This window comes from Oryx dammah, unplaced genomic scaffold (genome assembly GCF_014754425.2).
Source record: "Oryx dammah isolate SB20612 unplaced genomic scaffold, SCBI_Odam_1.1 HiC_scaffold_19, whole genome shotgun sequence".
Lineage (NCBI taxonomy): Eukaryota > Metazoa > Chordata > Mammalia > Artiodactyla > Bovidae > Oryx > Oryx dammah.
In genome coordinates this window covers 93320869-93348236 of record NW_024070203.1, presented here as the reverse complement: position 1 = coordinate 93348236, position 27368 = coordinate 93320869, and the positions used below count along the sequence as shown (strand labels likewise).

At 48.4% G+C, this 27368-nt stretch overlaps 1 protein-coding gene across 1 annotated transcript in view; it reads left to right on the top strand.

Annotated features, from left to right (window-relative positions):
* SNTB1 (syntrophin beta 1) overlaps positions 1-27368 on the top strand; it is a 246696-nt gene that overhangs the window by 159046 nt on the left and 60282 nt on the right. Inside the window, exon 3 of the mRNA XM_040261800.1 lies at positions 2012-2219. Coding sequence (XP_040117734.1) covers positions 2012-2219 — 208 coding nt within the window. The remainder of the gene's footprint in view (positions 1-2011; positions 2220-27368) is intronic.

The following is a 27368-nucleotide window of genomic DNA, read 5'->3' as shown; positions in this document are numbered from 1 at the left end:
GGGAACGCAGGTGCACTTGTGACCCCTGGGGCGGCTCAGGGGAACGCGTATGGTGATGGTGTGCTTCTGTTCTGTCCCTTGCCTGCAGTGGTGTTTACAGGAATCTACACGTGGTAAACGGGGTCCAGCAACACACTTCCATTGTGCCAGGGCCCCGGTTTTGATATCGTATTGTTGTCGTTCAGTCACTAAGTTGGGTCTGACTGTTTTTTGACCCCATGGACTGTAGCCCGCCAGGCTGCTCCATGGGATTTCCCAGGCGAGAATACTGGAGTGGATTGCCCTTTCCTCCTCCAGAGGATCTTTCCCACCCAGGAATCGAACCCACATCTCTTGTTGGCAGGTGGCTTCTTTACCACTGAGACATCTAGGAAGCCCTGACATTAGAATATATGACAGCTAAATAAAATAGGACTATCAGAGTAAACTGAGTGAATAGAATGAGTGAATGAGTGAGTGAGTGGGTGGAACTATCAGAGTAAACACAGTGGGTGGTGTCCTGGACTTCTTTGTCCAGATTTTGCAATACTGTGTAAATCTGTAAGTGCTTCACAATAAAAAATTTAAAAACCAAGAGCATCTGTCAAGAACTTCTGCCTTTTACCATATAATTACAGTATGCAGATCTCACGCTGAATCGCAGGTGATCCCATTGGAGTTCTTGCATAAACTTTGAAGTTTGACTTTAAATATAACTCTTTGGGAATTTCCTGGTGGTCCAGTGGTTAGGACTCCAAGCTTTCACCACCAGGGGGCTCAGGTTCAATCACTGGTCCAGGAACTAAAATCCCAAAAGCCTCCCAGTGCAGGTTTAAAAAAACAAAACGAAACAACAAAAAACACGTTTTAGTGCTTCTCTTTCCCACTGTTACCTTGTGCCCGGCCAGTTCCCTCCTTCATCGCTTGCAGGCTCAGTTGCTCAGTTGTGTCTCTTTGTGACCCCATGGACTGTAGCCCACCGGGCTCCTCTGTTCATGGGATTCTCCAGGCAAAGATACTGGAGGGGGTTGCCATGCCCTCCTCCAGGGGCTCTTCCTGATCCAGGGATCGAACCTGCATGCCCTCTTAGCAGGCGGATTCTTTACCACTGAGCCAACTGGGAAGCCTTGCGTTACACGTGGACAAAGATGAAGAGGTAGGGAAATGTGCCACAGAGAGGATTCCTGAGGAATGCAAAACTTTGGCCGACTCTGATGCTAAACTATTCACAATTAATAATGAACAGTAGAATTAAGCAGGAGGATAGGTATTTCAGTCTACGTCCCACCGGCATCTGCTAGGACACGAGCATATTGTTAAAGTCCTCTGGGGATGGAGAAGTAAGGCAGATTAATATCAGCTCACAGCTTGGAAGTCTTAATGTGATGCTGCTAATGAGACACAGCTGAATAACAGGAAGGCCAGGCACCCTTAGTTCAGGTGACTAGAGAGCTGTGCCCTCTGCAGCTCAACCAATGCCTCGGCACAGCCAGTGTTTGTGGATGAACGAGTGAGTGAATGGATGGATGGATGATGAGGCCATTAAGATAAGCCATTCAAAAGAAGCTTAAAATAAGAATGAAGAGTTAGTTCACGTTAGCGGGGAGAGGCAATGTAGGGATAGGAGGGAGGGAAAGGGTTCTCATAGGATGATATGAACTCATCTCTGTGAAACTTCTGAAAATTGTAAAGTACTCTAGAGTTTAAAGACTCTTATCGATTAAAAAATAAACTTAGAAATCTCAGTTAGGGACTTCCCTGCGGTCCAGCAGTTAAGACTCTGTGCTCCCACTGCAGGGAGTGCCGGTTCAACCCCTGCTCAGGGAACTAAGACTCTGCACGCTTCAGGGAGAGGCCGAAAGGGAAAAAAAGAAACAAAACCCACTGCAAAAACTCCCTAATTAAAAAGCTAAAAGAATTAAAAGTAAAATATATGATAGATAAAAGAAATTAATTCACCTTTGTAGCTCAGGGCTTGAGGAGACAAAATCTGCCAGGGAACCTCCTAACCCTTCTCTCTCTGCTCCTCTAGGCAGCTTGAAATCCACTCTCCAGATGCTAAGCACACTGTGGTCCTGAGGGCCAAGGACTCCGCCACGGCCCAGGCCTGGTTCAGTGCCATCCACGCGACCGTCAGTGACCTGCTGGTCCACGTGATCGCCGAGGTCCGCGAACAGCTGGGCCCGATGGGCCTTGCTGGGGGCCGGGAGATCAGGCACCTCGGCTGGCTCGCAGAAAAGGTAAGGAAGCATCCCTCATCCAGGCGTCTTCCCCAGGCCTTCCCAACATGTGCTGCAGCCCCTGAAATCAGGTGCCTTGTTCCACAGGCTGAGTCTCTCACTGGGATTTCTTGTCCATCTCCAGCGGGTCTGCATTATGCAGGAGCTCTGTGTCTTTAGCAACTTTGATTCCCCACAGACAGTCCAGTGTGTGGCAAAATGCAGGTGGTCACTCATTGTCTATTGTCTGGATGAATGAGTGAGCAAGTGGCGGACAGTTTGGTTCTCATATGTGCATGGGAAGGGGAAGGGCAGGGGAAATAACTCAGATGCGCAATAGAACTGTCTCCTTGGCAGGTAAGGAAGTAGGAATCATTGCTTTAAAAAGGGATTTCTGTGGGTTTTGATGGACCTAACTGTTCACACAGATACTTTGCAAATAAAGCAATTGTAATCTTGCCGGTAAGATCCTATGGTCAGAGGAGCTGGGTGGGCTCCAGTCCACAGGGTTGCAGAGTCAGACACGACTGAGCGGCTGACTGCACACACACATACAGTGATGACAACAGCGGAGATGCCTTAAGCAGCTCCTCTGCGCGCGTTCTTCTCAGATACCATCTTTTACTTGTACTCTTAAGCCAGCAGGCTCTCAACGTCATCATTTCTGAGTGCCTGTTTTGTGCAAGGCACAGTGCTAGGCAGGAGGGACAGGCGTGTAGGCATGAGTACGGGGAGGGCAGCTGCCCTGGAAAGGGCCTGGGGTCACGGTGACGCTGTCACCGGTCTCTTTTCCCAAGCGATGTGGCGTGCTGAAGAAGATGGGGAAACTCTCTCTGCAGCAGCCTCCTGGGGGCGAACCGTCCTCTTGATTTCAAAGCGTTCAGCCTTTGCCATTGACCTTACACCTGATGGCTGCTCCTTGAACTTGACCGTGAGTGCTCAGGAGCAGTGTGCTTTGGGGACAGTCTGACCTCCCAGTGACTCACATTCTAATAGGTGGTAAATTGGAATAATGATTGTTGCAATAACAGCTTTCCTGCCAACGAGCCTGTCATCTGAGAAGGCGCTTGAGCAGGGCATTTGGCTGTTTTCCACCACTGTCCTTCGCTTGCATCATTTCATGCGTGGGCCCCAGCCCCCAACTTCAACACAAAGCACGCTGTTTGCTGCGGTATTGTCCCATCTCTCGCGGATTGCGGAGGACTAAAGGGCCAGTGCAGGTGGTGGTGACACCAGGATCATAATGAACAAGAGCCACAGGTGGTGTCTCGTGACCTCATGTGTGAGGCTGCTTGCTGAAAACAGCACTACAGGTCTGGACGGCAGTGTGTGGGAAGTCACAGCCTCTCACCCTCTCCTCTTTACTCTCTCCAGTCACATGTGTTTGTTTCAGGAGCAGTCCTGTTAGTCTGGGATCTTTCAGTTGCAAGTGACAGAAAGCTCAGCTCAGCTTGAGCACAGAAGAGGGGACTAGCGCTTCCGATAACGACAGTGTCCAGGGTGAGCTTCAGGCACGGCGGGATCCAGGGCTCACAGAGGGCCAGCGGGCCTGCCTCCGCATGGTTTGCACTCTCTCCGCTTGGCTGGTTTATACCCTAGCAAGTGCCCTTTTCTTTGGCCCAGGAGTTCCAGGTTTGGCTGGGTGGTTTTTTTGTTTTGTTTTTATAGCTGGCTGCCTCAGTGAAGAGAAGGCTCTTTGCTCCCATATTTCTAACACAAGTTCTAAGGTCAGCCTTATCCAAACTGTGCCCTGATGGATGAGGAGAGGTAGTCCTGAAATGGAAAAATAGGCTACAAGAGCAACAGACAGCTGCTGTAGAAGGGAATGGGTGACAAATGTCTTTACTGGGTTAGGGTCCCGAGTGGATGCAGGGAAGTACTGTGTATGTTAGGGTCTGGCAGGAGATGGATGGCAAACTCAGAAAGGGTGACTGGATGGGATTTAACACAGTGACAGTTTGTGAGTGTGGCCGAGACAGAGGAAACCAGGAGCTGAACAGTGAGAGGTCACTGCTATCCTTTACCTGGAAGTAGCCAGGAAGAGGAGCTGCTACGTGAAGCTAGCAAGACTTGCAGCTCTGAAGAAGGGCCACTCACTGAGAGCTGTGGTCTCTTAGCAGAGAGACAATCCCCGTGAATCCCTGCCTGCTGATCTCCTACTGGTGTCTGCCCTGGGTTGAGGCTGCCTGGAAGCCAGAGGCAGGAACCACAGGTGCTCGGTTAAGGTCAGCCTCCCTGGGCTCCGAGCAGCACAGCAGATGGTGGGGCCTGGCTCTGGAGGCAAGGGGAGGCTGTCCAGCACACACATCCCTCCAGCTCGCAAGTAACCGAGATGCTGTCAACTCTAGGAGGTACTGTTCTCTCATCTCTTTTAGCACCAACTACAATTAAAACCATTACCATTTGGATAGTTGAGAAATGGTTATTACATCGTCATTAGCAGTGACATTAGCATTTTTTCCAAAGGTTCCATTTTCTCACTTATAAACTGTCTGCTTATGACTTTTGTTTATCCCAAATTATCTGTAGAAACATTAAGCATTCCAATGGAGCAGTCATAAAGGTGCATAAAAAGCTTTCTGTTCTTAGAATATGATTGTTCTTTCGATGTGCTTTCAGATCATCAGATGTTTCTTTAAATTGTATCATGCATTATGCTGGTAAGAGCAATCAGTAATGACTTATCATGGATAATTATCAGAAGGGAGAATGTCTTTTATTGCCTTCATCTTCAAAACTTCTTAAAAGATAACTATAGATCAAGTCTAAGGGAGCAAATCCAAACTGGAATTTTTTTGAATAAATATTTGATACTGAATCCTAATGTGGAGACATAAGAATGGTTTTTAGCAAAATGTTACAACAAATGGCAAATCCTTAATACTGTGGCTTTCTTGTATTACCACAAATATCAGAGAATTCACTTGGTATTTGTAAAGATATAAAGGATGATTCTATATATATTCAGCTGTAATTTATCTTAAATTGATATCCTTTGTCTTTTCCTATACTGTTAATCTTTGATTTATTTTTTATTTTTTTTTACTAATAACAGTAGCTCCGGGACAAAGTTTGTACATATTATATTCAATTTCAAGTTTTTAGAACTGGCATTTACTGAACTAAAACAATAGAAAGCAACAACAGTTTCCCTTCTAAGATTCTTTTCAGTGCAGATCCTGAAGCCTCCTCTTCACTACACAGAAAGAGAGCTCTATATTAACATTGTTCTTCACAGTGAGATGATCCAGGGACTAGAAGAACGGCTCTCAAGAAATGATCCTGAGTCAGTGGGGAGAACTCAGTCACTCCCCGAGGAGAACGAGCCTAAGAGGAAGGGAGGTGATCGCGCTTGGGATAAAGGACCCGCCTGCCAGTGCAGGAGATGGAAGGGACACGGGTTCCGTCCCTGGGTCGGGAAGATCCCCTGGAGGAGGGCACGGCAACCCACTCCCGTATTTTGCCTGGAGAATCCCATGGACAGAGGAGCCTGGCGGGCTATGGTCCATAGGGTCACAAAGAGTGGGACATGACTGAAGCAACTTACCACGCAGTGGCTTACACTTTGTAGGGAGGGCAGAGCAGAGACTGGCCTCAAGGGGAGTGGGGTTATCCTGAAGGAAGGTGATGAGAAAATCTGGTACCTTGGGTGGCTCCCAATTATGGAAGATCTTGAAAGCGGGACAGACAGTTTAAATTTGATTTGTTGGCCATAGGAAATCTTCAAGTCAGAGAGAAGGGAACTTAGAGGTGACTTCTCTGGACTGAATGTTTGTCTCCCCCCAGAATCTGTAGACTGAAGCCCCAATCTCTAATGTGATGGATTTGGAGGTGGGGGCGTTGGGAGGTCATGAGGTTTAGATGAAGTCATGGAGATGGGTGGAGCTCCGTGATAGGGTCGGTGTCCTTCTAAGGGGTGAGGACCCAGAGCAATGTCTTCCCCTCACGAAGATGCGCCAGGCAGGGAGGCTTCTCCCAGCCAGGGAGAGGACCCTCACCAGGACTCCGTGCTGGCACCCTGGTCTTGAAGTTGCAGCCTCCACAACTGTGAGAAATGAGGGTTTGTTCTTTCAGCCAGCCAGTGTGTGATAATGCACTCCAGCAGCCTGAACCGAGAGAGTGATCAAACACGCCTCTTCTTTCTAAAGACGCGGAATCTGGGACCTGGAAGATGGAAGGCCTCTTATTTACGGTCACGCTCTCAATCAGGGTGCAGGGTTAACGAGTGAATGGGGCGATGCCGTGGTGTCGTTATCTCTATTTAATTTGTGAAGAGTCCAGTGCCGCTCTCTCATCACGGCCCCTTTGTCTCCCCTCTTGGACTCTGGCGGCTGCAGCCAAGGTCAGGCACGCTGCCCCTCCGAACGGGGCTGCCACTGCGTCCCCTTGACGTCTGTGGGCCTGTGAGCTGTGGGCCGTGGTGACGGGGCCGCTGCGCTCCCCGTGGGTGCGCTCACCTGCAGGCGGGCCGGGCGCACCAACAGAAAAGCCTTTCCGCCATCGAGTTAGTCTCAAACCGTTTTAACCCCTTGCAAGCCCTGCTTGCCCCCTGAATGCTCATCTCCACCCTGGACTATAAAACACATTATGCCCCAGACAAATTTTTTGAATCATCATTCTTTAGGTAGTCTTTTTACAGTTATTATTGAGGTGTCTTTAATGGTCCTATTTCAGACAAAAGAAAAATAAAACAAAGATTAATAAATAAAGGAAAGATAAACAGAAAAAAATAGAGTTCTGAATATGATTTGTGTTTACACACACACACTCCAACTTAACAGAATAAGGGAGTGTGCGGCGGAATCTTCGGTTCTGTTTTTGCTCCCTTAGTCGGGTGTTGTCTTTACTCTCACCTGTTATCTCAGTTTGCAAACTATTTCTTGTCAGGTTTCAAACACAACATGGTTTTTAAAAAAAAAAAAACAGTTGGGACCTCTGAGATGCAGTTCGGTTCTCAACTTCCCTCATTGCCATAAAAGTTCCTTTCAAATGGGAATATTTAGAGGGCTGTGCCTCCCCAGGGTGGTAATGGAGGAGAGGAAGTAAGTTGGTAATTAGTATTTATTATGTGCTTAAGTCTTTCTCAGCCAGAGTGCTTTAAATAATCCCTCTTTCTCAACCAGAGTGCTTTAAATAATACCTAATCTGCCTGCAAGGCAAGAGACAGGGGTTCCGTCCCTGGGTGGGGAAGATCCCCTGGAGGAGGGCGCGCCCGGGGGGGCGGCGGCCCCCGCCAGTATTCTTGTCTGGAGAATCCCCTGGACGGAGGAGCCTGCAGGTTACGTCCATGGGGTTGCGAGAGCTGGACGACTTAGCCTAGGAGGCAAGCTTGGAGAAGTTAAGGAACTTTTCTAAGACGACTCCTCTAGGAAGAGGCAGGGCCAGAGTTTGAACCCCTCTTTCTAACTCTATGGCAACCCACTCCAGTACTCTTGCCTGGAAAATTCCATGGACGGAGGAGCCTGGTAGGCTACAGTCCACGGGGTCACAAAGAGTTGGACATGACTGAGTGACTTCACTTCACTTTCTAACTCTTAGGCCAGAACTTTCCACTAAGCTGAGCTAAAGGGACCCAGGGAGCAAGTGTTCACATGAGTGAGAGCCCCAGAACCCACACCAAACGCAAAGTTTCAGAACTAAGAGCCGTATCAAAATACTCAGACCCTTTATTCGCCTTTGTGGAAATACAGGATGGCTGTCAGTTCAGGCTGCTGCCACAGAATGCCTTTGACTGTCTGGCTTATAAACAGGGGAAACTTACGTCTCATGGTTCTGGAGGCCAGAAGTCTAAGATCAGGGTCCCAGCATGGAGCCTGTTACCAACAGCCCTCTTCTGTGTCCTCACGTGGCAGAGAGAGGGAGGACTAGCCGCTCTTCCTCTTATAAGGACACTAATTCTATCACGGAAGCTCCAGTCTCCTGACCTAACCACCTCACAAAGGCCCCGCCTCCTAAAACCAGCACATCAGGGCTTCAGCATGTAACTGTGAGGGGAAGGGAAGCATTCAGCCCACAGCAGAGGGCGTGGACATACCAGCACAGGGCAGCGCTTCCCCAGATCTTCCCTCTCCTGCCCTGCGAAGACGGAAATGAGGTTTGGTGGGAGAGGTTAAGAGGAACGCTGGAACACACACACACGACATGAATGTGATTTGTGTTTACACACACACGCCAATACTTGGGCCACCTGACATGAACAGCTGACTCATTGGAAAAGACTCTGATGCTGGGAGGGATTGGGGGCAGGAGGAGAAGGGGACGACCGAGGATGAGACGGCTGGACGGCATCACCGACTCGATGGACATGGGTTTGGGTGAACTCCAATGAGATGGCTGGATGGCATCACTGACTCGATGGACATGAGTCTGGGTGAACTCCGATGAGATGGCTGGACGGCATCACCGACTCGATGGACATGAGTCTGGGTGAACTCCGATGAGATGGCTGGATGGCATCACTGACTCGATGGACATGGGTTTGGGTGGACTCCGGGAGTGGGTGATGGACAGGGAGGCCTGGCGGGCTGCAGTTCATGGTTGCAGAGAGTCGGACACAACTGAGCGGCTGAGCAGCAGCAGCAGATGCGCACAGAGGGCGTTAGCCCTGCTTTGCATGTTCTCCAGTATCTGTGACTTTCCGGTATCGTGGTTTCAGTAGACAGTCCCAGTCAACAACATGGTCCAGATTTCAGTTACTGTAGGTAACTTTGTATTATTAACTGTAAGTAATTTTAACTGTGTTTTGACTGCATATTCACGGTAAGTAATCTTGTAAGTAATCTTTCTGAAGGAGATCAGCCCTGGGTGTTCTTTGGAAGGAATGATGCTAAAGCTGAAACTCCAGTACTTTGGCCACTTCATGCGAAGAGTTGACTCATTGGAAAAGACTCTGATGCTGGGAGGGATTGGGGGCAGGAGGAGAAGGGGACGACAGAAGATGAGATGGGTGGATGGCATCACTGACTCAATGGACGTGAGTCTGGGTGAACTCCGATGAGATGGCTGGATGGCATCACTGACTCGATGGACGTGAGTCTGGGTGAACTCCGATGAGATGGCTGGATGGCATCACTGACTCGATGGACGTGAGTCTGAGTGAACTCCGGGAGATGGTGATGGACAGGGAGGCCTGGCGGGCTGCGATTCATGGAGTCACAGAGTCAGACACGACTGAGCAGCTGAACTGAACTGAACTGAATCTTGTAAAGCGCACGTTTTGCTGCTAGTTTTTCCCACAGGTCGCTGCGTGCACGCGGCTGCTGAACATCATGGTGAGGCCCAGTCATGGTGCTCACTCAGTCTGCGGTGGTTCGTTCACACACGACAGCGAGGGGGGTAGGTTTTGCTTCCTTCTAGTCTCCCAGAGATCAATCAACATGACCTTTGCAGGAATGGATATTAGAAAGAGTGGAGGTAAGCTTCACTTGATCTTAGCCAAATGGCCGAGAAGCGATTGAAGGTAAGCTTATGAGAGTGGCTGTGAAGACAGGATGAAGGGAGGGTGACGCCAGTGGAAGACTTCACATTCGTGGAGCTCTCAGAGAAGTCCCACATCCCTGGGAGTTCCAAGTGCAGTGTAAGAAGCTGCTAGCTGATCCAGGCCTGGAAAGGAGGATGATGACTTGTCAAGGCATGGACAGGATGCTCACATGTCGTGAGCGACGTGACGAGAAGGCGGCGAGCGCTGCTCAGGCTGCTCTCAGCAAGTTTTTGACAAAGGAATAAAAGCACTGATCCCCAATCTTTCTAGTGTTTTAAATGATAGACTGTTTAGTAGATATTAACTTTATTATTTTTATAGCTGACAGTAAGACGATCTTAATGTCTTAAGAACAGTTTGAAAAAATCCACAATACAATGCCGGTTTTTCCAGCTGATTGTTGAGCTCGCTTTGTATGATTTCAGCTTGCACAGCCATTTTTATTCGTCCACCACTGCTGTGCAAAGGCAGGCCTCTGCCTCTCTGTCTCTTTTTCTCTCTCCGTTTATCCATCTCTCCCTCTATCCATTCGTTCATCTACCTACTGTATCTTTTTCTCTCTACCCTTATTCATCTCTGTGCATCCTTATCTATTTCTGCTTCCCTATCCACTTATCCAGATATCTCGCTGTTGCTGTCTGTCTCTGTCCATCCATCAGTTTGTCACATTTTTATATTATTACTTACTTTACTAGACCACCATTAATGTTCAGTTCCAACAATAGCCATCTGTTAATTCCCCCAAAATTCCAGGTGAAATATAACCAAGTAATTTTATTCTCTAGCTACTTTGCCCAGCTATATTAGAAGAATCTCAAATGTAAATATAACAGCCCTGGCCTGAGTCAAACAGGCTGCTGGTAATCAAGATCTTGACAGTGTAATTAATGGAATGATATTTCCGGAGCCTCTAAATATATCAGCTCCACCATCTGCCCTAAAAATCACCTAAGTAAGAACTTCCTACCCCTTCTTCCAGGGAGAAAGTGGTCTCTGGCCTTAGGGGACTCCCGTCTGATAAATGGAAATAGAGCTACTGCCCAGGCCGCCCCTGACTGCATCATCCATAAAGCAAGACTGTCTGCTGTGCTGGGAAACACAGTTAATGCAGTTAAGTGGTAACAGGCCTGATGTGTTGCTGTAAAATGCAGTCAGCAAGCTCCTGCCTGAATCACCTCTGAGATGGAGCAGGACAGGAAAATCTGGCAACAGCTTGGTTACCTTCTTGTTGGTCTCTTACTGGAAGTGTTTAAAGCAAATGTGCCAGAATGAATCACTGACTTGATGGACTTGAGTTTGAGTGAACTCCAGGAGTTGGTGATGGACAGGGAGGCCTGGCGTGCTGCAGTGCGTGGGGTCTCAAAGAGTCGGACACGACTGAGTGACTGAACTGAACTGAACTGATGAGAGTTCAAACTGCCCCCATCTAACATTCACGCTAATAAAAATCAAAGACTTAAAATTAGGCTGGATGTTGGCCTGGAGACAGAGGCAACCATAGTGAAAGTGTGAAAATTTGCCCACTTTCATACATGACTTCACAGTGCAGTTTAGTCCTGAGTCATTCTCCCTGGGGTGGAAACCTCAGAGCTGCCCGCATAAGAGAGATGGGGGCGTGTATGTTTAGTTCTCATAGGTTGATTTGCACAAATTCACCTGATTCCATCTCTTTGGAAATAATCATGAGACTCAAGATAGAAAGCTTCCTGTGCCTGGTTGTGTGGCTAGCAGACTAAACTTTGTTTTATCTCATTAGGCTTTGAGAATTGCCTTCCTTTATGAAATAGATCATACATTGATGACAGTCTTAGGCAGAATTCTTTGGGAGCTGAGTCTGAAATGGAGACTCTCTAGGAGCGATTGCCAAGGGAGGACTCTCTTATATGATAAACTAAGGCATGTTAGACATTTTCAGAATCTAAGCAAAGATCAGTTCAAATTGGAAGTGGTTAGGAGCTCAGGGAAAGGCTTATATAGAAAAAGTGTGGAAGCAAAGGAAAGAAATGTTCGATCATTTATAGCTTAAAACCCTCATTGGCTGTGATTGATTATCCTTAAGTTTGATGTCATAACCTTAAGGCATTTCAGGGCTTGGATTTTGGTTTGCTCACACAGACCTCCTAAGCATTAGATCCATCTCAGTCTACTGGCCTCCTTGTTTACTTAATTTAACAGCTCTTAGGAGAAACCTGTAAGGAAATGAATGAAGCAGTGTAGATGGGAGGAAGCAAAGCATGGATGGTGTGGTGATGCTGCAGGAAAAAGGTGGGCTGTGAGAGGGTGGTCACATCCCGGGTCTCAGGCGAGTTCCTGGGACGGGCCGCCAAGTGCGGGCCGCCAAGTGAGGGCCTTTGGCTTTGCATGTGAAGAAATTCAAGAGCAAGCCAAAGTACAGTGAAAGCAGATTTATTCAGGGAGATCCACAGTCCGAAGTCAGAGTGTGGGTCATCTCAGAAGGCAAGAGGGTGTGGGTTTTGCCGGCTGGGTAATTTCATAGGCTGGACTTCTCTGGTAGCACAGTGTTAAAGAGTCCGCCTGCTAATGCAGGAGATGTGGGTTCGATCCCTGGGTCAAGAGGATCCTCTGGAGAAGGAAAAGGCGGCCCACTCCAGTATTCTTACCTGGGAAACCCTATGGACAGAGGAGCCTGGTGGGCTACAGTCCATGGGGTCGCAAAGAGTTGGACGCGACTTAGCAGCTAAACAACACAACAACTACTCAGCAATTTCATGGGCTGATGAGTGGGAAGATTATTTCAGCTATTTGGGGAAAGGGCGGGGGGTTCCAGGCAGTGGGTCACCTCCCACTTCTTGGCCTTTTATGCTCGGCCTTGGAACTGGCATGGCACCCGTGGGTGTGTCACGTAGCACACGCCGACACATTACGACGAGTGTGCACTGAGGCCTGTGGTCTGCCGGAACGCACATTGCCTGCCGTCTCGGACTGGGTTGCTTCTAACCAGTTTATGTCCTGCCCACCTGCAGGGGCCGTGTCATTCTTTTCAAGGCTGTGCCCGGCCCCTTCCCGTCTCAGAATCAGCCCACCCCGGGGAGTCTGCAGCATGAATGGCAGCCCAGAACTTTCCCGCCCGGAGCTACAAGCTGGGGCTGACCCCCCCACATAAGTCAGCTGTGGCTGTGACTCTGCTGGAGGCCACAGGCAGTTCTCCAAAGAAGGCAAAGCGTCCACTGAGCAGTCGGTGTTCACATCAGGGAATTTTGTCTTCAGACCAACAGTACTTGCTATAACCACTGGTGTGTCTACACAGGGGGAGAAAATTCCAACAGATGTACATGGCACCTTTAAGTAGCAGAGAGAGAAAATACTTAATGCTTTGAAATTCCCAAATGTTACTTCAGTGTCCCTTTGCATCCTTACATTTTTGGCTTGTGCTTTTTATTACTTCTAATACGAGTAGACCGCCACTTTACAAATTTAGTGTAAATTTCCACGTTTCACTTTTCATCCTGAAACTCCTCCAAGTTGGTATTTTCAGGTTTTTTCAGCTGAATCAGTTCCTCGGTTTATCAAGTGCATAAACTAGAAGTTCTTTATTGCCAGGGTCCAGCCCCGGTGGATCCAGGGAATTCGAAGGATGGACAGCGTTGGCGAGGAAAGACTTGTTTATTTATTGATAAAAGATTAGATTAAGAAACAACAGTGTAGTAGGAAAATTAAGTGGAGGAAGAGGGCTGAATAGCTTGGATTACGCGGAAGACCAGTAAAATTCCAGAGAAAGAATTTGCACCGTCTACGTTGGGCCACCGGCGCTCGCTTGAATATCTAAGGGTGCCTCGCCTTAGGCTCCCTTTCGCGTGGGTCTTAACAGCCAGGGCAAGTAGGTAGACTTGGCGAGCCTCCGCGCCCCAGATGAGAATTCAGCCTGAAATTAAAGTAAAGAGGAAAAGGAGGGAAAAGAGAGAGAGACAGGGGGGAAACCAGTCCAGCGACTGGCTCCGGCTCCTATTGTTCAGAAGGCCTTATATACCTTTTAGATTGTACAGAGATCAATGGGTAATACAAAATTACGCAGCATTAGCAGCCCAGACTCTTATCAAAACCAGGCTTTTCTCTCTGCATACCTAACTGTATACACAAGTCTTAGGTGATTTACATCATCTTCTGGCCAGAAAGGGCCAATTAGCATTTTACAGCCTTTTTTCTGATACAGGTTTGTCAACCAGAAGACTCATTTGTTTTGATCTTCCCAAAGTTTGGTGCCACTCTCAGAAAGTACTAAATAAAGTTACGTTCTTACCTAGCAAGGACACAAGAGGAGTGCAAAGAGAAGTAATTAACTCAAAAGTCTAGTGTTGCTAACATCAGAACTACTATATATCTATTTCCATATCCCGTTTACATTGATTAACATCCTCCCAGGTGCCTAAAAGATAAAGAATGTGGAGGCCTGGCAGCAATCATTGAGTCAACAGTGAAATCCCGTCACCAATATAATTTTTAACTCTTTAGAAAAGGCTCTGTATCTTTAAGATGCTTTTAAGCTTTGTGCCTCTTGTGGTTGGGGGCTGCAAGCAATTCACAAGCTGTAAGAGGTCTGGGGAACCTGTTAGGCAAGCTAGAGAGCAATCAGGGGGGGTTAACTGAAACATCCCTTTCAAATGCAGAAGACTAAAGCCCTGAGTTGACTTTTTTCCAGAGAATATCAGAAAAGTGGAAAAGCAGAGTACAAAAGCCGGCAGATTTTTATTTTGGGGGGGTGGATGCTCAGGAAATGCCAGGGGGAACTCCTGAAGTCTGAGCAAGGCCTTGCATATGTCAGCTTCCTCCCTCATGACCTTGTCACGGGTGGGATTCCTCACGCTGGCTCCCGGCACTTTATATTGATTTTATTTACGATTAGGGCTCGAAATATAGGTGTATCCAGAGTTTGGAGAAGGTGATGGCACCCCACTCCGGTACTCTTACCTGGAAGATCCCATGGACGGAGGAGCCTGGTAGGCTGCAGTCCATGGGAACGCGAAGAGTCAGACATGACTGAGCGACTTCACTTTCCACTTTCATGCACTGGAGAAGGAAATGGCACCCCGCTCCAGTGTTCTTGCCTGGAGAATCCCAGGCATGGGGGAGCCTGGTGGGCTGCTGTCTGTGGGGTCGCACAGAGTCGGACATGACTGAAGCGACAGCAGCAGCAGAGTTCTAGAACCTGATTTAGGAACATCCCTATTTACATATGGGCTCCCGGGTGGCTCGCGTGGTAAAGAGTCCACCTGCCAGGGCAGGGGCTGCAGCAGGCACAGGCTCGGTCTCGGGTCGGGAGGACCCCCAGGGAAGAGAAGGCAGCCACTCCAGGGGTCTTGCCTGAGAAATCCCATGAACGTCCCAACTCCACGGGCCGTGGGGTCGCAAAGAGTAGGTGTCCAACTCTGTGACCCCAGGGCCTCCAGTCCGCCAGGCTCCTCTGTCCATGGGATGCTCCAGGCCAGAATACTGGAGTGGGTTGCCGTTTCCTTCCCCTTCTCAGAGTGGCCACACTTTATTTTTGTGAATTTATCATCTTTCTTAGTGAAAAGAACACTAGATCGGAACTCAGAATTGGGGAACTCTAAACTGAGATTGCTGATTGCTCTGGGGGAAATGTCAGGTTTTTATTGAGATTTAGAGCTAGGAGGTACGAAAAATAATAGAATAAGAACTGACAGTTTTATGTTATTTGGTCATAACCGTGCAGCTAGTTAGCATTAGATGTGAACCTAAAACTCATTCTGATTTTCAGTCTGAGGCATTCCACCTGGTACACCTCACTGTCATGTAAAGCGTCGTAACAACTCTTCAGAATCATGCAAATGTATGACCCTCTCAGCTGTTTCTCCTTTGGTGAGGATGGGGGCTGCTGGCCGAGGGGGACTGTGCTGAAATCAAAGGTCGGGATGCACAAGAGATGGGGTACCTTCTAGAGCACAAGAGGTCCGAGAGAGTGAGAGTGAAACCTGGGGGAGCGTCGGCGGAGAAAGACGGGGCGGGGGGGACGTCTGGTCGCAGTGGCGCGGTGGCCGCAGCCTCTCTTGCCTTAAGTGGCGCTGACACTCTCCTGTGGTCCTGAAAGTTCTTAAGACAGTGCTGGCGACGTGTATGGGGCTTCTCTGGTGGCTCGGATGGTAAGCAATTGACAGCTTACGGTGAACGGTGTCGGATTCATGATCTTCAAGGAAGATGTAGCTTCGGGACCAGGGACCAGGCTTGATCACTCCAGAGCTTTTGTGTGGCAGAGTTTATTAAAGTGAAAGAGGGCAGAGAAAGCCTCTGACAGAGACCTCGGAAGGGGGCAGAGAGTGCCCCCTGCTAGTCTAGCAAGGCAGCTGTATACCTTTTTAACTGGTTACTGTTCAGTTCAGTTCAGTCGCTCAGTCGTGTCCGACTCTTTGTGACCCCATGAATCGCAGCACGCCAGGCCTCCCTGTCCATCACCAACTCCCGGAGTTCACTCAGACTCACGTCCATCGAGTCCGTGATGCCATCCAGCCATCTCATCCTCGGTCGTTCCCTTCGCCTCCTACCCCCAATCCCTCCCAGCATCAGAGTCTTTTCCAATGAGTCAACTCTTCGCATGAGGTGGCCAAAGTACTGGAGTTTCAGCTTTAGCATCATTCCTTCCAAAGAAATCCCAGGGCTGATCTCCTTCAGAAGGGACTGGTTGGATCTCCTTGCAGTCCAAGGGACTCGCAAGAGTCTTCTCCAACACCACAGTTCAAAAGCATCAATTCTTCAGCACTCAGCCTTCTTCACAGCCCAACTCTCACATCCATACATGACCATTGGAAAAACAATAGCCTTGACTAGACGGACCTCTGTTGGCAAAGTAATGTCTGTGCTTTTGAATATGCTATCTAGGTTAGTCACAACTTTTCTTCCAAGGAGTAAGCGTCTTTTAATTTCACGCTGCAGTCACCATCTGCAGTGATTTTGGAGCCCAAAAAAGAAAATCTGACACTGTTTCCACTGTTTCCCTGTTTATTTCCCATGAAGTGATGGGACCAGATGCCATGATCTTCGTTTTCTGAATGTTGAACTTTAAGCCAACTTTTGCACTCTCCTCATTTACTTTCATCAAGAGGCTTTTTAGCACCTCGTCACTTTCTGCCATAAGGGTGGTGTCATCTGCATATCTGAGCTTATTGATATTTCTCCCGGCAATCTTGATTCCACCTTGTATTTCTTCCAGTCCAGCGTTTCTCAGGATGTACTCTGCATAGAAGTTAAATAAGCAGGGTGACAATATACAGTCTTGACGTTCCTATTTGGAACCAGTCTGTTGTTCCATGTCCAGTTCTAACTGTTGCTTCCTGACCTGCATACAGATTTCTCAAGAGGCAGGTCAGGTGGTCTGGTATTCCCATCTCTTTCAGAATTTTCCACAGTTTATTGTGATCCACACAGTCAAAGACTTTGGCATAGTCAATAAAGCAGAAATAGATGTTTTTCTGGAACTCTCTTGCTCTTTCCATGATCCAGCGGTTGTTGGCAATTTGATCTCTGGTTCCTCTGCCTTTTCTAAAACCAGCTTGAACATCAGGACGTTCACGGTTCACATATTGCTGAAGCCTGGCTTGTAGAATTTTGAGCATTACTTTACTAGCATGTGAGATGAGTGCAATTGTGTGGTAGTTTGAGCATTCTTTGGCATTGCCTTTCTTTGGAATTGGAATGAAAACGGACCTTTTCCAGTCCTGTGGCCCCTGCTGAGTTTTCCAAATTTGCTGGCATATTGAGTGCAGCACTTTCACAGCATCATCTTTCAGGATTTGAAACAGCTCAACTGGAATTCCATCACCTCCACTAGCTTTGTTCATGGTGATGCTAAGGCCCACTTGACTTCACATTCCAGGATGTCTGGCTCTAGATGAGTGATCACATCATCATGATTATCTTGGTCGTGAAGATCTTTTTTGTACAGTTCTTCCATGTATTCTTGCCATTCTAAGATATCAGGATTAGTCAGAAGGTTTTCAGGAAAGAGAAACTGTCCTCAAGCAGGACACACTGTTGTTGTATAATCCTTAGTACAGAGTTTAAACTGAGTTGTTTGTTGTGTATCATCAGTTCCGGGCTTAAAGAAGAAAACATTTTTTGTGACTAAGACTTAGGAATGTAGAGAAGAAAGGACGTTTGTCCTTTCCTCCTCCTTGAGATTCTAGACCCCTATCTCCTCCTCATGGGGACCCTGGACTTCTTATCAACTGCCTACGAATTGACTCTCTCAGAATCTGCCTGCAATTCAAGAGACTTAGGTTCCATCCCTGGGTGAGCAAGGTGTGCTGGAGAGGGGAATGGCAACCCACTCCAGTATTCTTGCCTGGAGAATTCCGTGGGTAGAGGAGCCTGGCAGGCTACAGTTCATGGGTTTGCAAAGAGTTGGACGTGACTGAGCGACTTTCACACATGTAATGCTTATTATTGCCAAACAGTGGTTTGCCCGGCAGCTTTGTTTCGGCTCCGAGAACATCTGGCCGCGTGGTTCACCTGCCTCCCCATTCCGGACTCACTGTTCTTTACACTCTGCTCTGCGTGCAGATAGACTGAGCCTTGTGTGAACTGTAGTCTGTCTGATTCTTCTCAGCTGCAGGTGTCCTGGGTTCTCCACTGCACACCCTTTTCTCTAGTTTCCTTGTCTACCTGTAGGGCTGCTTTCTGCTTGTTAGCACCGCCAGTAATGGGTGTGAAAGGGGGAGAGATGCAATTTTACTGAGCTGGGTTCTTTCCAGAAGCCTTGGTGGGGAGATGTGTTGGTGGAGGGGGTAGGGGAGGGACTCCACCAGTGAAGACGCAGCTTGTGAGCAAAAGCTTCAGGTGAACATTTCTCTTATGGACCCAGGTCTCCCAACACGGACACACTAAGACCCCCTGAAGTCAGTACTGTCAGTGCAAAATCATTCCGTGTGTGTGTGTGTGTGTGTGTGTGCAATGCAGTTTAATTGCACGTGTCTTATGCAATTAAAATGCTTCAGCGTAGCAAGCATTGTAGCTAAGGTGAATTTGGGAAACCTAGAAATGAGATTGGAGTCAATAAATCCGATAAGAATCAACTGAACGAATATGCCAGAAGCAGGGAGGTGGGTGGGGGTTGGGATACAAGATAACGCAGAGGCCGGAGCATAGGCGTTGGACAAGGCCTCCCCCCAGTCCCCTCCAGTGCTCTTGGCTGGAAAATCCCAGGGACAGAGGAGGCTGGCGGCCTGCGTCCTTGGGGTCGCAAGAGTCGGACATAACTGAACGACTGTCACTTGTTGTTTGTTGATTGGGTGACTTTAGGCAAGTTTCTTAAAGTCTTTGAACCTCAGCTTTTGTGTCTCTAGAAAAAGAGACATTAATAGCTACCTCAAAGGAGAATTTATATGGTTGAAGTGAGAAGTTTTATAGACAGGGTCTGGCACAGGGTCACATGGCGTCTGCTTCACATGAAGGCAGCTCTCTCACTGCACATCTTCTGCACTCTCATCTTAAGAGTATTTTTAAGGTGGGTTTGCGTAGAGGCTTTTATCAACTCCCAGGTTTGTGGACGGTGCTAGCACACAGTGCGTACTTTCTTCTACCAAATGAGTGAGAAGGACTTGCTCTGGTGCTTTCACCCAGCTCTTGATCAGTCAGTGACTCAGAGGGCCAGCTGAGTGTTCTTTTCTTTCACTTATCCCCAACTTGTTTTCTGCAAAGAACTGCCACTTTCATAGAGTTCCACCCTTGATACTGAGTTTGGCTTTTCCAAGGAGCAGCTGAGCAGGGTGGACATGTGTGGGTGTGTGTCTCCACTGGCTTCTCTTGAGGGGAGAGCTGCTCTGTCTGCGGAGGGCGGTGGGCTGGCTTCCCCTGGGGCTGTGGCAGCCCAGACTTTCAGATCTGACCTTAGCAAAATCACAAGAAATGACAAGTCATCAGCATTTACGGTCATGGTCAGTAACAACTCTGTTAAATCCACAAGAGCCAAGGAGCTACTGTTTGTGGTAGAGGACAAGCTGAATCAAATGTGTAGCCCCCAAGAATGCCGCCAGATTCAGGGAGGAGGAAGGAACAGGGTGAGTGGGATTTCTAGGGCAAGCTTGAAGGGAAAAATCAGACTTGAAGAGCATATCTGTGATGCCTGGAAAAGATGTCATAAAGTCAAAGTTATGTAATCTCAATTTCCATCGAAAAAGAATGTGAAATTCATTTGTATGGACACATTCCCTGCTCCAGCGGATCTTCCTGACCCAGGGATTGAACCTGGGTCTCCTGCACTGCAGGTGGATTTTTTACAGTCTGAGCCACCAGGGAAGCTCAGATCATATATATATATAATTGTAACCAAAACTGTATTATTAAGCTTTAGAAGTAATTTCGTATTTAATCAACTATTAATTATAAAAACGCTCTTCTAAAGTTTGTATAAACTTGATTAAATAAAGAAATGGTATCTGCCTGTGATCCAAAAGACGCAGGAGACGCGGGTTGGATTCCTGGGTGGGAAAGATCCCCTGGAGGAGGGCCTGGCAACCCACTCCAGTATTCTTGCCTGGAGAACCCCGTGGACAGCATGAAAAGGCAAAAAGGTATGGCACCAGTAAATGAGCCCCCCTCCGATCAGAAGGTGCCCAGATATGCTACCGGGGAAGTATGTTAATCGCCCAGTCACGTCCAGCTCTTTGGGACCCCATGGGCTGTAGCCCACCAGGCTCCTCTGTCCATGGAATTCTCCAGGCAAGAAGACCTTCTCCAGGGGATCTTCTCAACTCAGGGATGGGACCCCGGTCTCCTGCATTACAGGCAAATTATTTACCGTCTGAGCCACCAGGGAAACACACTGAGGAAGAGCATAGGGCAAATGGTGCTCAGTTGTACAGGTGTCTGGTGGTAAAAGTAAAGCCCGATGCTGTAAAGAGCAGTATTGCATAGGAACCTGGAATGGTAGGAACCTGGAATGGTAGGAACCTGGAATGGTAGGTCCATGAATCAAGGTACTCAATCGCCATAAATGTGAGCAAACGCCAAGAGGTAGTGAAGGACAGAGGAGCCTGGCATGCTTCAGTCTGTGAGGACAGGACTTAGCGATGGACCGTGTTGTTGTGCCAGTTAAGCCTGACCACGAGGGGCACCGCATCCAAAATGCTTGAGGAAGCTGAATGCTATAAATTCCCATGCAAAGTAACTCAGCAGTGTTTCTAGAGAGCCTGCCGGCCCTCGCTGGGCCAGGGGCTCTGTCCCACCCAACCACCAGGCTTAGGGAGTTTTCCATGTCAGTTCCATTTTCACCCAGTATATATAGATCTGTAAGCTCAGGACTACCTTTTTTTTAAGTTTGAGAACAGTGACAATACTGCTTTTCATCTGGGGCTTTACGCATTGCACCAAAATAGATTTAGAAGTGAGCACTCCAGCGTGTCTCCCACAGAAAAGCCCTTCTTCACTTTCCCGACTCCAAGAACCCCTGAGTTCTATATAACCAACAGCTGCCGTGATTTCTTTGGGCTGCTGTAACAACACGCCATAGCCTGGGTTTCCCGGGTGGCACAGTGGGAAAGAGCGCGCCTGCCAGCGCAGCAGTTGCGGGAGGGCCGGGTCTGATATGCGGGTTGGGAAGGGCCCCTAGAGTAGAAAATGGCAGCCCACCCCAGTATCCTATCTGGAAAATTCCATGAACAGAGGTGCCTGGCGGGCTGCAGTCCACGGGGTTGCCGAGAGTCGGACAGGACTGAACACTCACGTATAGACTGGGTAGCTTATGCACAGCAGAAATGTGCTTCTCACAGGTCCGGAGGCTGGACACTCAGACCCAGCTGCCGGCACGGGCAGGCCAGGACCCTTTCTGGACTGCAGTCTTCTTGTCTTCAGACGGGGGAGGGCCAAGAAGGCAGGGTCCCTCTGGAAGATCTTTTGTTGGGCACTGATCCCATTCATGTGGGTCCCATGCGCTCACGACCTAATCACGTCCCAGAAGCCCCACCTCGTAATACCATCGCCTTGTCCGTTAGTTTTCAGCAAAGGAACTTTGGGGAGGTGCGAACATTCAGACCATACCTGGGTTGCTTCCTGGCGGTTCCGTCTTCGTTTCCTTTGACACTCCCAGGAACTGGCTGGTTCTAGTCCGTCTAACGCTAGAGCAGAGCTGAGGGCCGTCCTCCTGTTGAGTGAGCACGAGGCCGTGCGCCGGGTCAGAGGCGGCCGCCCCCTCGGTCTGCAGGAATCAGGGCCGTTTTCAGGAAGCACACAGGCACCGCGGGAGACGCTGTGTGCCTCGCGGCTGTCCTGGCGCAAAGTGCTCACGGGGAGGCCGCCCAGAATAGGTGCGATCGTTGAAAGCAAGGGCCACTTTTTGAATTGTGCTGACAAGAAAGCTGAGTCTCGGGGTTAGGATGATTCATTCGACCTTTCATTTCTAAGTGGTTTTATGAAAATGTGAGCGCTGCATGCGCTGTAATTTTAAACATGAAGCGTGGAATTTGTTTCCTTTCTTTTCTTTTTTCAAACCAGACCTACAAAAATCAAGCTAACCTAAAATACCTATATAGGGTCAGGTAATCATCTCTAAAATACCAGTTGCTGGGAGCCTGTATTTCCTTGTTCCACTCTTAAAGAAAGGAAAACTGTTGGTAAGAGCAAGGCAGCCCTACCCAGAATGTCCTAGTCAGTAATTACTGTGGGCCATGATGGATTTGGAGACCTGAGGAAGCCTTTCTTTTCGGAAGTAATTTTTCTGCCCTGCTGGGGTTTGTCGTCCTCCGGGAGAAGGTGATAGGTGTGTGAGCAGAGTCTTGTGCCAAATGGTGTATTATGAGGATGACTTGAGAGGCCCCGACCTGGGAAGGAAGCTTTTAAAGGGCTCTTTATTACTGCATCCGTTTAAGGAAGAAGTTGGTGGGAAGGAAGGAAGGAGTCAGGAAGCAGGGAGGGGAGATGGAAGGAAGGAGGGGAGGGGAGAGAATGCTGCTTCAGTCATGTTACCTCCACTGGATTTAAACCAGCAAATGTTACAAAAACAACATTTACATTTAAAGAGACGGGCTTCAGACTTTCTCTTGGACCCCTAATGCATGGTGTCCGACTCCTGGAAATATGAGAATAGCCCTTGACTGTTCAGGGCTCTCTTATTTTGGAGATAAACCCAGCAGACGTTTCATGTGAGTGGAGGGGCAGATCAGTAACCGTGAAGCCTCGTGGATCCTGCAAGGCGAAGTTTCTCCTCCCGTCAGTTTTTAACTAGGCCCATGTTTGCCGTCCTCCCCGGGTGGCCACGTGGAGCGCGACGTGCTGGGTGTGGGCTGTGGGGTCAACACCAACCTGCTGACCTCCGCGTCGAGGAGCCCTCGGCTGAGACGCTGACCCGGGCTCCAGCACGGTGCTGGATCCATCGCGCTGATTCTTGGCTCCGATACAAATGTGCAGCTAATGAGTTGTGTGGGGTGCGTATTAGCCCAGGCTCTGGCCGTGCTAATGCCAGACTCCCCATGGGATGGAGCTGGGAGGGGGGCAGCAAGATGCCCAGGGCACTGACGTCATAACAGACGTGAGCAATTAGCAAAGCCGTGTCGCAGAAGCCCTGATTCTTAGCTTCTGGGAAGTAATAAGCCATCAATAAGTGGAAAAGCATGCTGTCTTACATCTCCTTTTAACTAAAAAATCTTTCCACATCAGAGAGGTGCTTTATAAACTGTGAAATAGGGAGGAAAGTTGAAATGTTTAAAGAGTCGGGTAATAGCTTTTATTACCAAAGGGAAGCTGACTTCCAACCCTGCTGTTGAGTAAGAGTGGATTTAAGACCTTCGGGCATGGTCATGAGGCACTGGCCACAAGGAGACTGTGACATTTCGGGGCAGTGCTGTGTTATCTGGCTTTTGTTTGTTTTTTCAAGAGACAGCAGGTCAGAGGTACAAAAGGGGATGGTGCTCTGGCCTTAGAGCACAGTTGCACACAAACATTTCTACCAGCACATTCTGGGAGACGGAATATGCTGGAGGAGGAATCACGCCTAAGTTTTCATTGCAGGCGGAATGCCCACCACTGTTACTGGCTCCTAGTTCACGGCACGCCGGCTGAACTGGTTCCGGTGCTGATAAAATCAATTACAAATCCAGCCATGCTACGGAAGATAGTGTTTGACTTTGGCCACGGCACCTCTCTTAAGTTTGTTCCAACTGCCTCATTTTACAGATGAGGAAACAGGCAAAGAAAGGTGAATGACCTTTCACTTAATGCCCTGCTTCCCCTAAGCAGTAAGTTTCTGTAGGAAAGGAGACTGCCTGCTATGACGGCACGGGTCAACAGTGGACACCGAGCCCTGGAGGCCTTCTGCCCCCACCCTGCTCCGTCCTCGCACCCTGCTCTGCCCGCTCACCCTGCCCCGTCCTCGCACCCACTCGCCCTGCTCTGTCCACAGACCCTGCCCCGCCCACGCACCCTGTTCCGTCCGCTCACCCTGCTCCGTCCACGCACCCTGCTCCGTCCAGTTCTTGCTTCCTGGGGAAACCTCTGATGGCCTCTCTCAACTCTCGCATGCAGCCCTGCAAACGGTGATGGTGGTGCCTCTGAGTGTGCTCTGTAAACCACAGAGCTCCATACAAGTGCCAGCTCTTATTATGAATTTGTTTTTCATGACATTGCCTTCCAAACTGTTAATACAGTTTAAAAGAGGTAATGTAAAAGATAAAGAAGAAGTAATGGGATCCATGACCAAACAACTTTGAAAACAAGGCTGTGTGTGTGTGTGCGTGTGTGTGTGTGTGCGTGTGTGCGTGCGTGTGTGCGTGTGTGTGTGTGTGTGTTAAGTCGCTTCAGTCCAACTCTTTGAGACCCCGTGGACCATAGCCCACCAGGCCCCTCTGTCCATGGGATTCTCCAGACAAGAACACTGGAGTGGGCTGCCACGCCCTCCTCCAGGGGAGCTTCCCTACCCAGGGGTCACACCTGGGTCTCTTGTGTCTTCTGCACTGGCAGGCAGGTTCTTTACCACTGGTGCCACCTGGGAAGCCCCAGAAGGCTATATTTTACCTACACTGAAAGCTCTGAGAGGCCTTGATGTAAAGAAGCCCTGTGACTGTGCTGACACAGAGGTCGCTAAATCCGTCTCACCGTTGTAACTCTCCATCTTTACCTTTACAGAACCAGATACAAAGAATGTCACGTGCCTGTCTTGTGTAAGTGTCGATAAGTGTTACATGCACTTACTGACCGTCACTGGGGGTCTGGTGTGTAAGCAGCAGTGTTGCAGTGTTTCTTGAAAGTTTCGTAAGAAGATTCATCTGGTGGACTCTGGGGTAGGACTTCCTGCTGTGATGACTTTCCAGCTGCGTGTGGACAAGCAGTGGACAAGCCCACTCCCATGTTTCTAAGCCCCAGTCTTCTTATCTGTGAAAGGGGTGTAATGACGACTTTGCAAAGGTTTTGTGAAGATTAAATGATGTCACTTAAGCCCAACGCTTGTCACAGCATCTGTCTGAGTCCATCCAAGTAGCTAAACCGAACACCACTCACAGGCTGCCTGTGAACAATGGATATTTTTCTCACGTCTGGAGGCTGTAAGTCCAAGACGAGGGTGCCAGTTTGAGGCCTTCTTTCAGATCCGAACTTCTTGTATTTTCACTCGACAGAAGTGGGGAGGGACCTCCGAGGAGTCGCTTTCATAGGAGGTAAAAGCCCATTTAGGAGGCCTCTGCCCTGCTCGTGGAATCACCTGCCAAAGTCTCGGACATCCTAATTCCATCACCTCAGGGATTAGTAGGGCTTCCCAGTGGCAAAGTGGTAAAGAACCCACCTGCCAAGGCAGGAGACACAGGTTCAATCCCCGGGTCGGGAAGATCCTCTGGAGAAGGGAACGGCTACCATCTTCTTGCCTGCAGAGTCTCATGGACCTGGAATTCCATGGTGGGCTGTAATCTACAGTGTCACAAAGAGTCAGACACGGCTGAGCGACTAACACTGTAACACACTGTTGTTCGTAGTAGTATTTTTACTTTGTGATGGCTACACAAGACGGAAACATGAAACAGATGTAGCGTGATCACTTTCCTTCAGTGCATTCTGCCCAGTGCTAGAGTTAAGTTTTATCAGTTAACTACAGACACCACAATATGGAAGTTTGGTGATTCACTGTTTGGAAGGACACCTGGAAGGCTCTACGAAGATGATATGTGAGCTAATCTTAAAGTAGATGTCTTCCAGGTAAGAACAAAACAACCCCACTAATAAACAGAAAAACAAACAAAAAAAAAACGCAAAAATTCAAGGAAGGTTATTTCCTATCTGGCATTGCCTGTAGCTTTGCCGTTTGGCACCCTATCCCCTTATGTCCAAAGGTGACTCGTCTTTCTCTGATTTAATTTTCTGCAGACTGTCACGTGTGCATGCTCGGTTGTGTCCCACTCTGCGACCCCACAGATGCAGCCCGCCAGGCTCCTCTGACCATGGGATTTCCCAGGCAAGGACACTGGGGTGGGCTGCCGTTTCCTCCTCCAGGGGGTCGTCCTGACCCAGGGATGTATCCCCTGCTTCTCCCGCATCGCAGGCAGACTCTTAACCCATTGAGTCATCAGGGAAGGTCCAGAGACTGTAACAGGAAGTGTTAAAAAAAAAAAAAAAAGACTACAAATATTCAAGAATAATCTAAAACAACAGCTCCAGTTTGCTGTTTGACTTTCCCCACAGCCTCTAGTTGCTACTTGATGGCTTTTGATTTTTCTCCTTCTCTCTTGTCCCCACTCTCTGGTAACTAGTCAACAAGGGGCTCAGAGTGTCCGCGAACCAAGGTTTAATTACTTCCAAGCTTAGTGATGGATAAAGCTAATAACATCCAGCATTCATTTCTTCAGTGCACTGGTTAGCATTATCAAGAAAATTCATCAAACTTAGGTTAATTGCCTGTGGGAGGTTCAGCCCCATTCAAGGGCACACGTGCGCTACAGATGCAAGGAACAGTCCTGTCCTCAAGCGGTTTCTAAGCTAATCAAGGAAGGAACAGCGAAGTGAGAAGGTTCAAAAGCAAATGATGATCCACAGAGAAACCGTGTGGGGAAAACCACAGTCTGATTGGGCTAAGTAAAAGTCCCCCTGTGATTAATTAGATACACATGTGATCAGGTGGGCTGAGACCATTGCTCCAGCCTCATGGAGAGCCCCAAAGGGAAGACTTAGGTGGAAAATATGAATTTAGTTAAGTCTCATCTCCGGTACCCTTCGGAATAGCATATTTTCACATGAGGCATCAGGTCTGCGTGTATCAAGCCAATTTTTCAAGTATTTCCTACAAGCCTAGAAAACAGAATATCTCTGCACAGAGACATTAAATCTTAGATAAAGTGACACAAGTTTCTCTCCTCTCCCTCCCAAGCAGGAAAGGAGGGTGACGTGATTGGTTTTCATTCAGTTTGGACTTTTTAAAACACAGTTTCCTTTTTGAAAGTCAGTGGGCGCTTACTGTCCATTCCTTTAGTTTGGACTTTTTAAACACGGTTCCTTTTTGAAAGTCAGTGGGCGCTTACTGTCCATTCCTTTAGTTTGGACTTTTTACATGGTTCCTTTTTGACAGTCAGCGCGCCTACTGTCCATTGCTTTCGTTTGGACTTTTTACACAGTTCCTTTTTGAAAGTCAGCGCGCCTACTGTCCATTGCTTTCGTTTGGACTTTTTAAACACAGTTCCTTTTTGACAGTCAGCGCACCTACTGTCCATTGCTTTCGTTTGGACTTTTTACACGGTTCCTTTTTGACAGTCAGC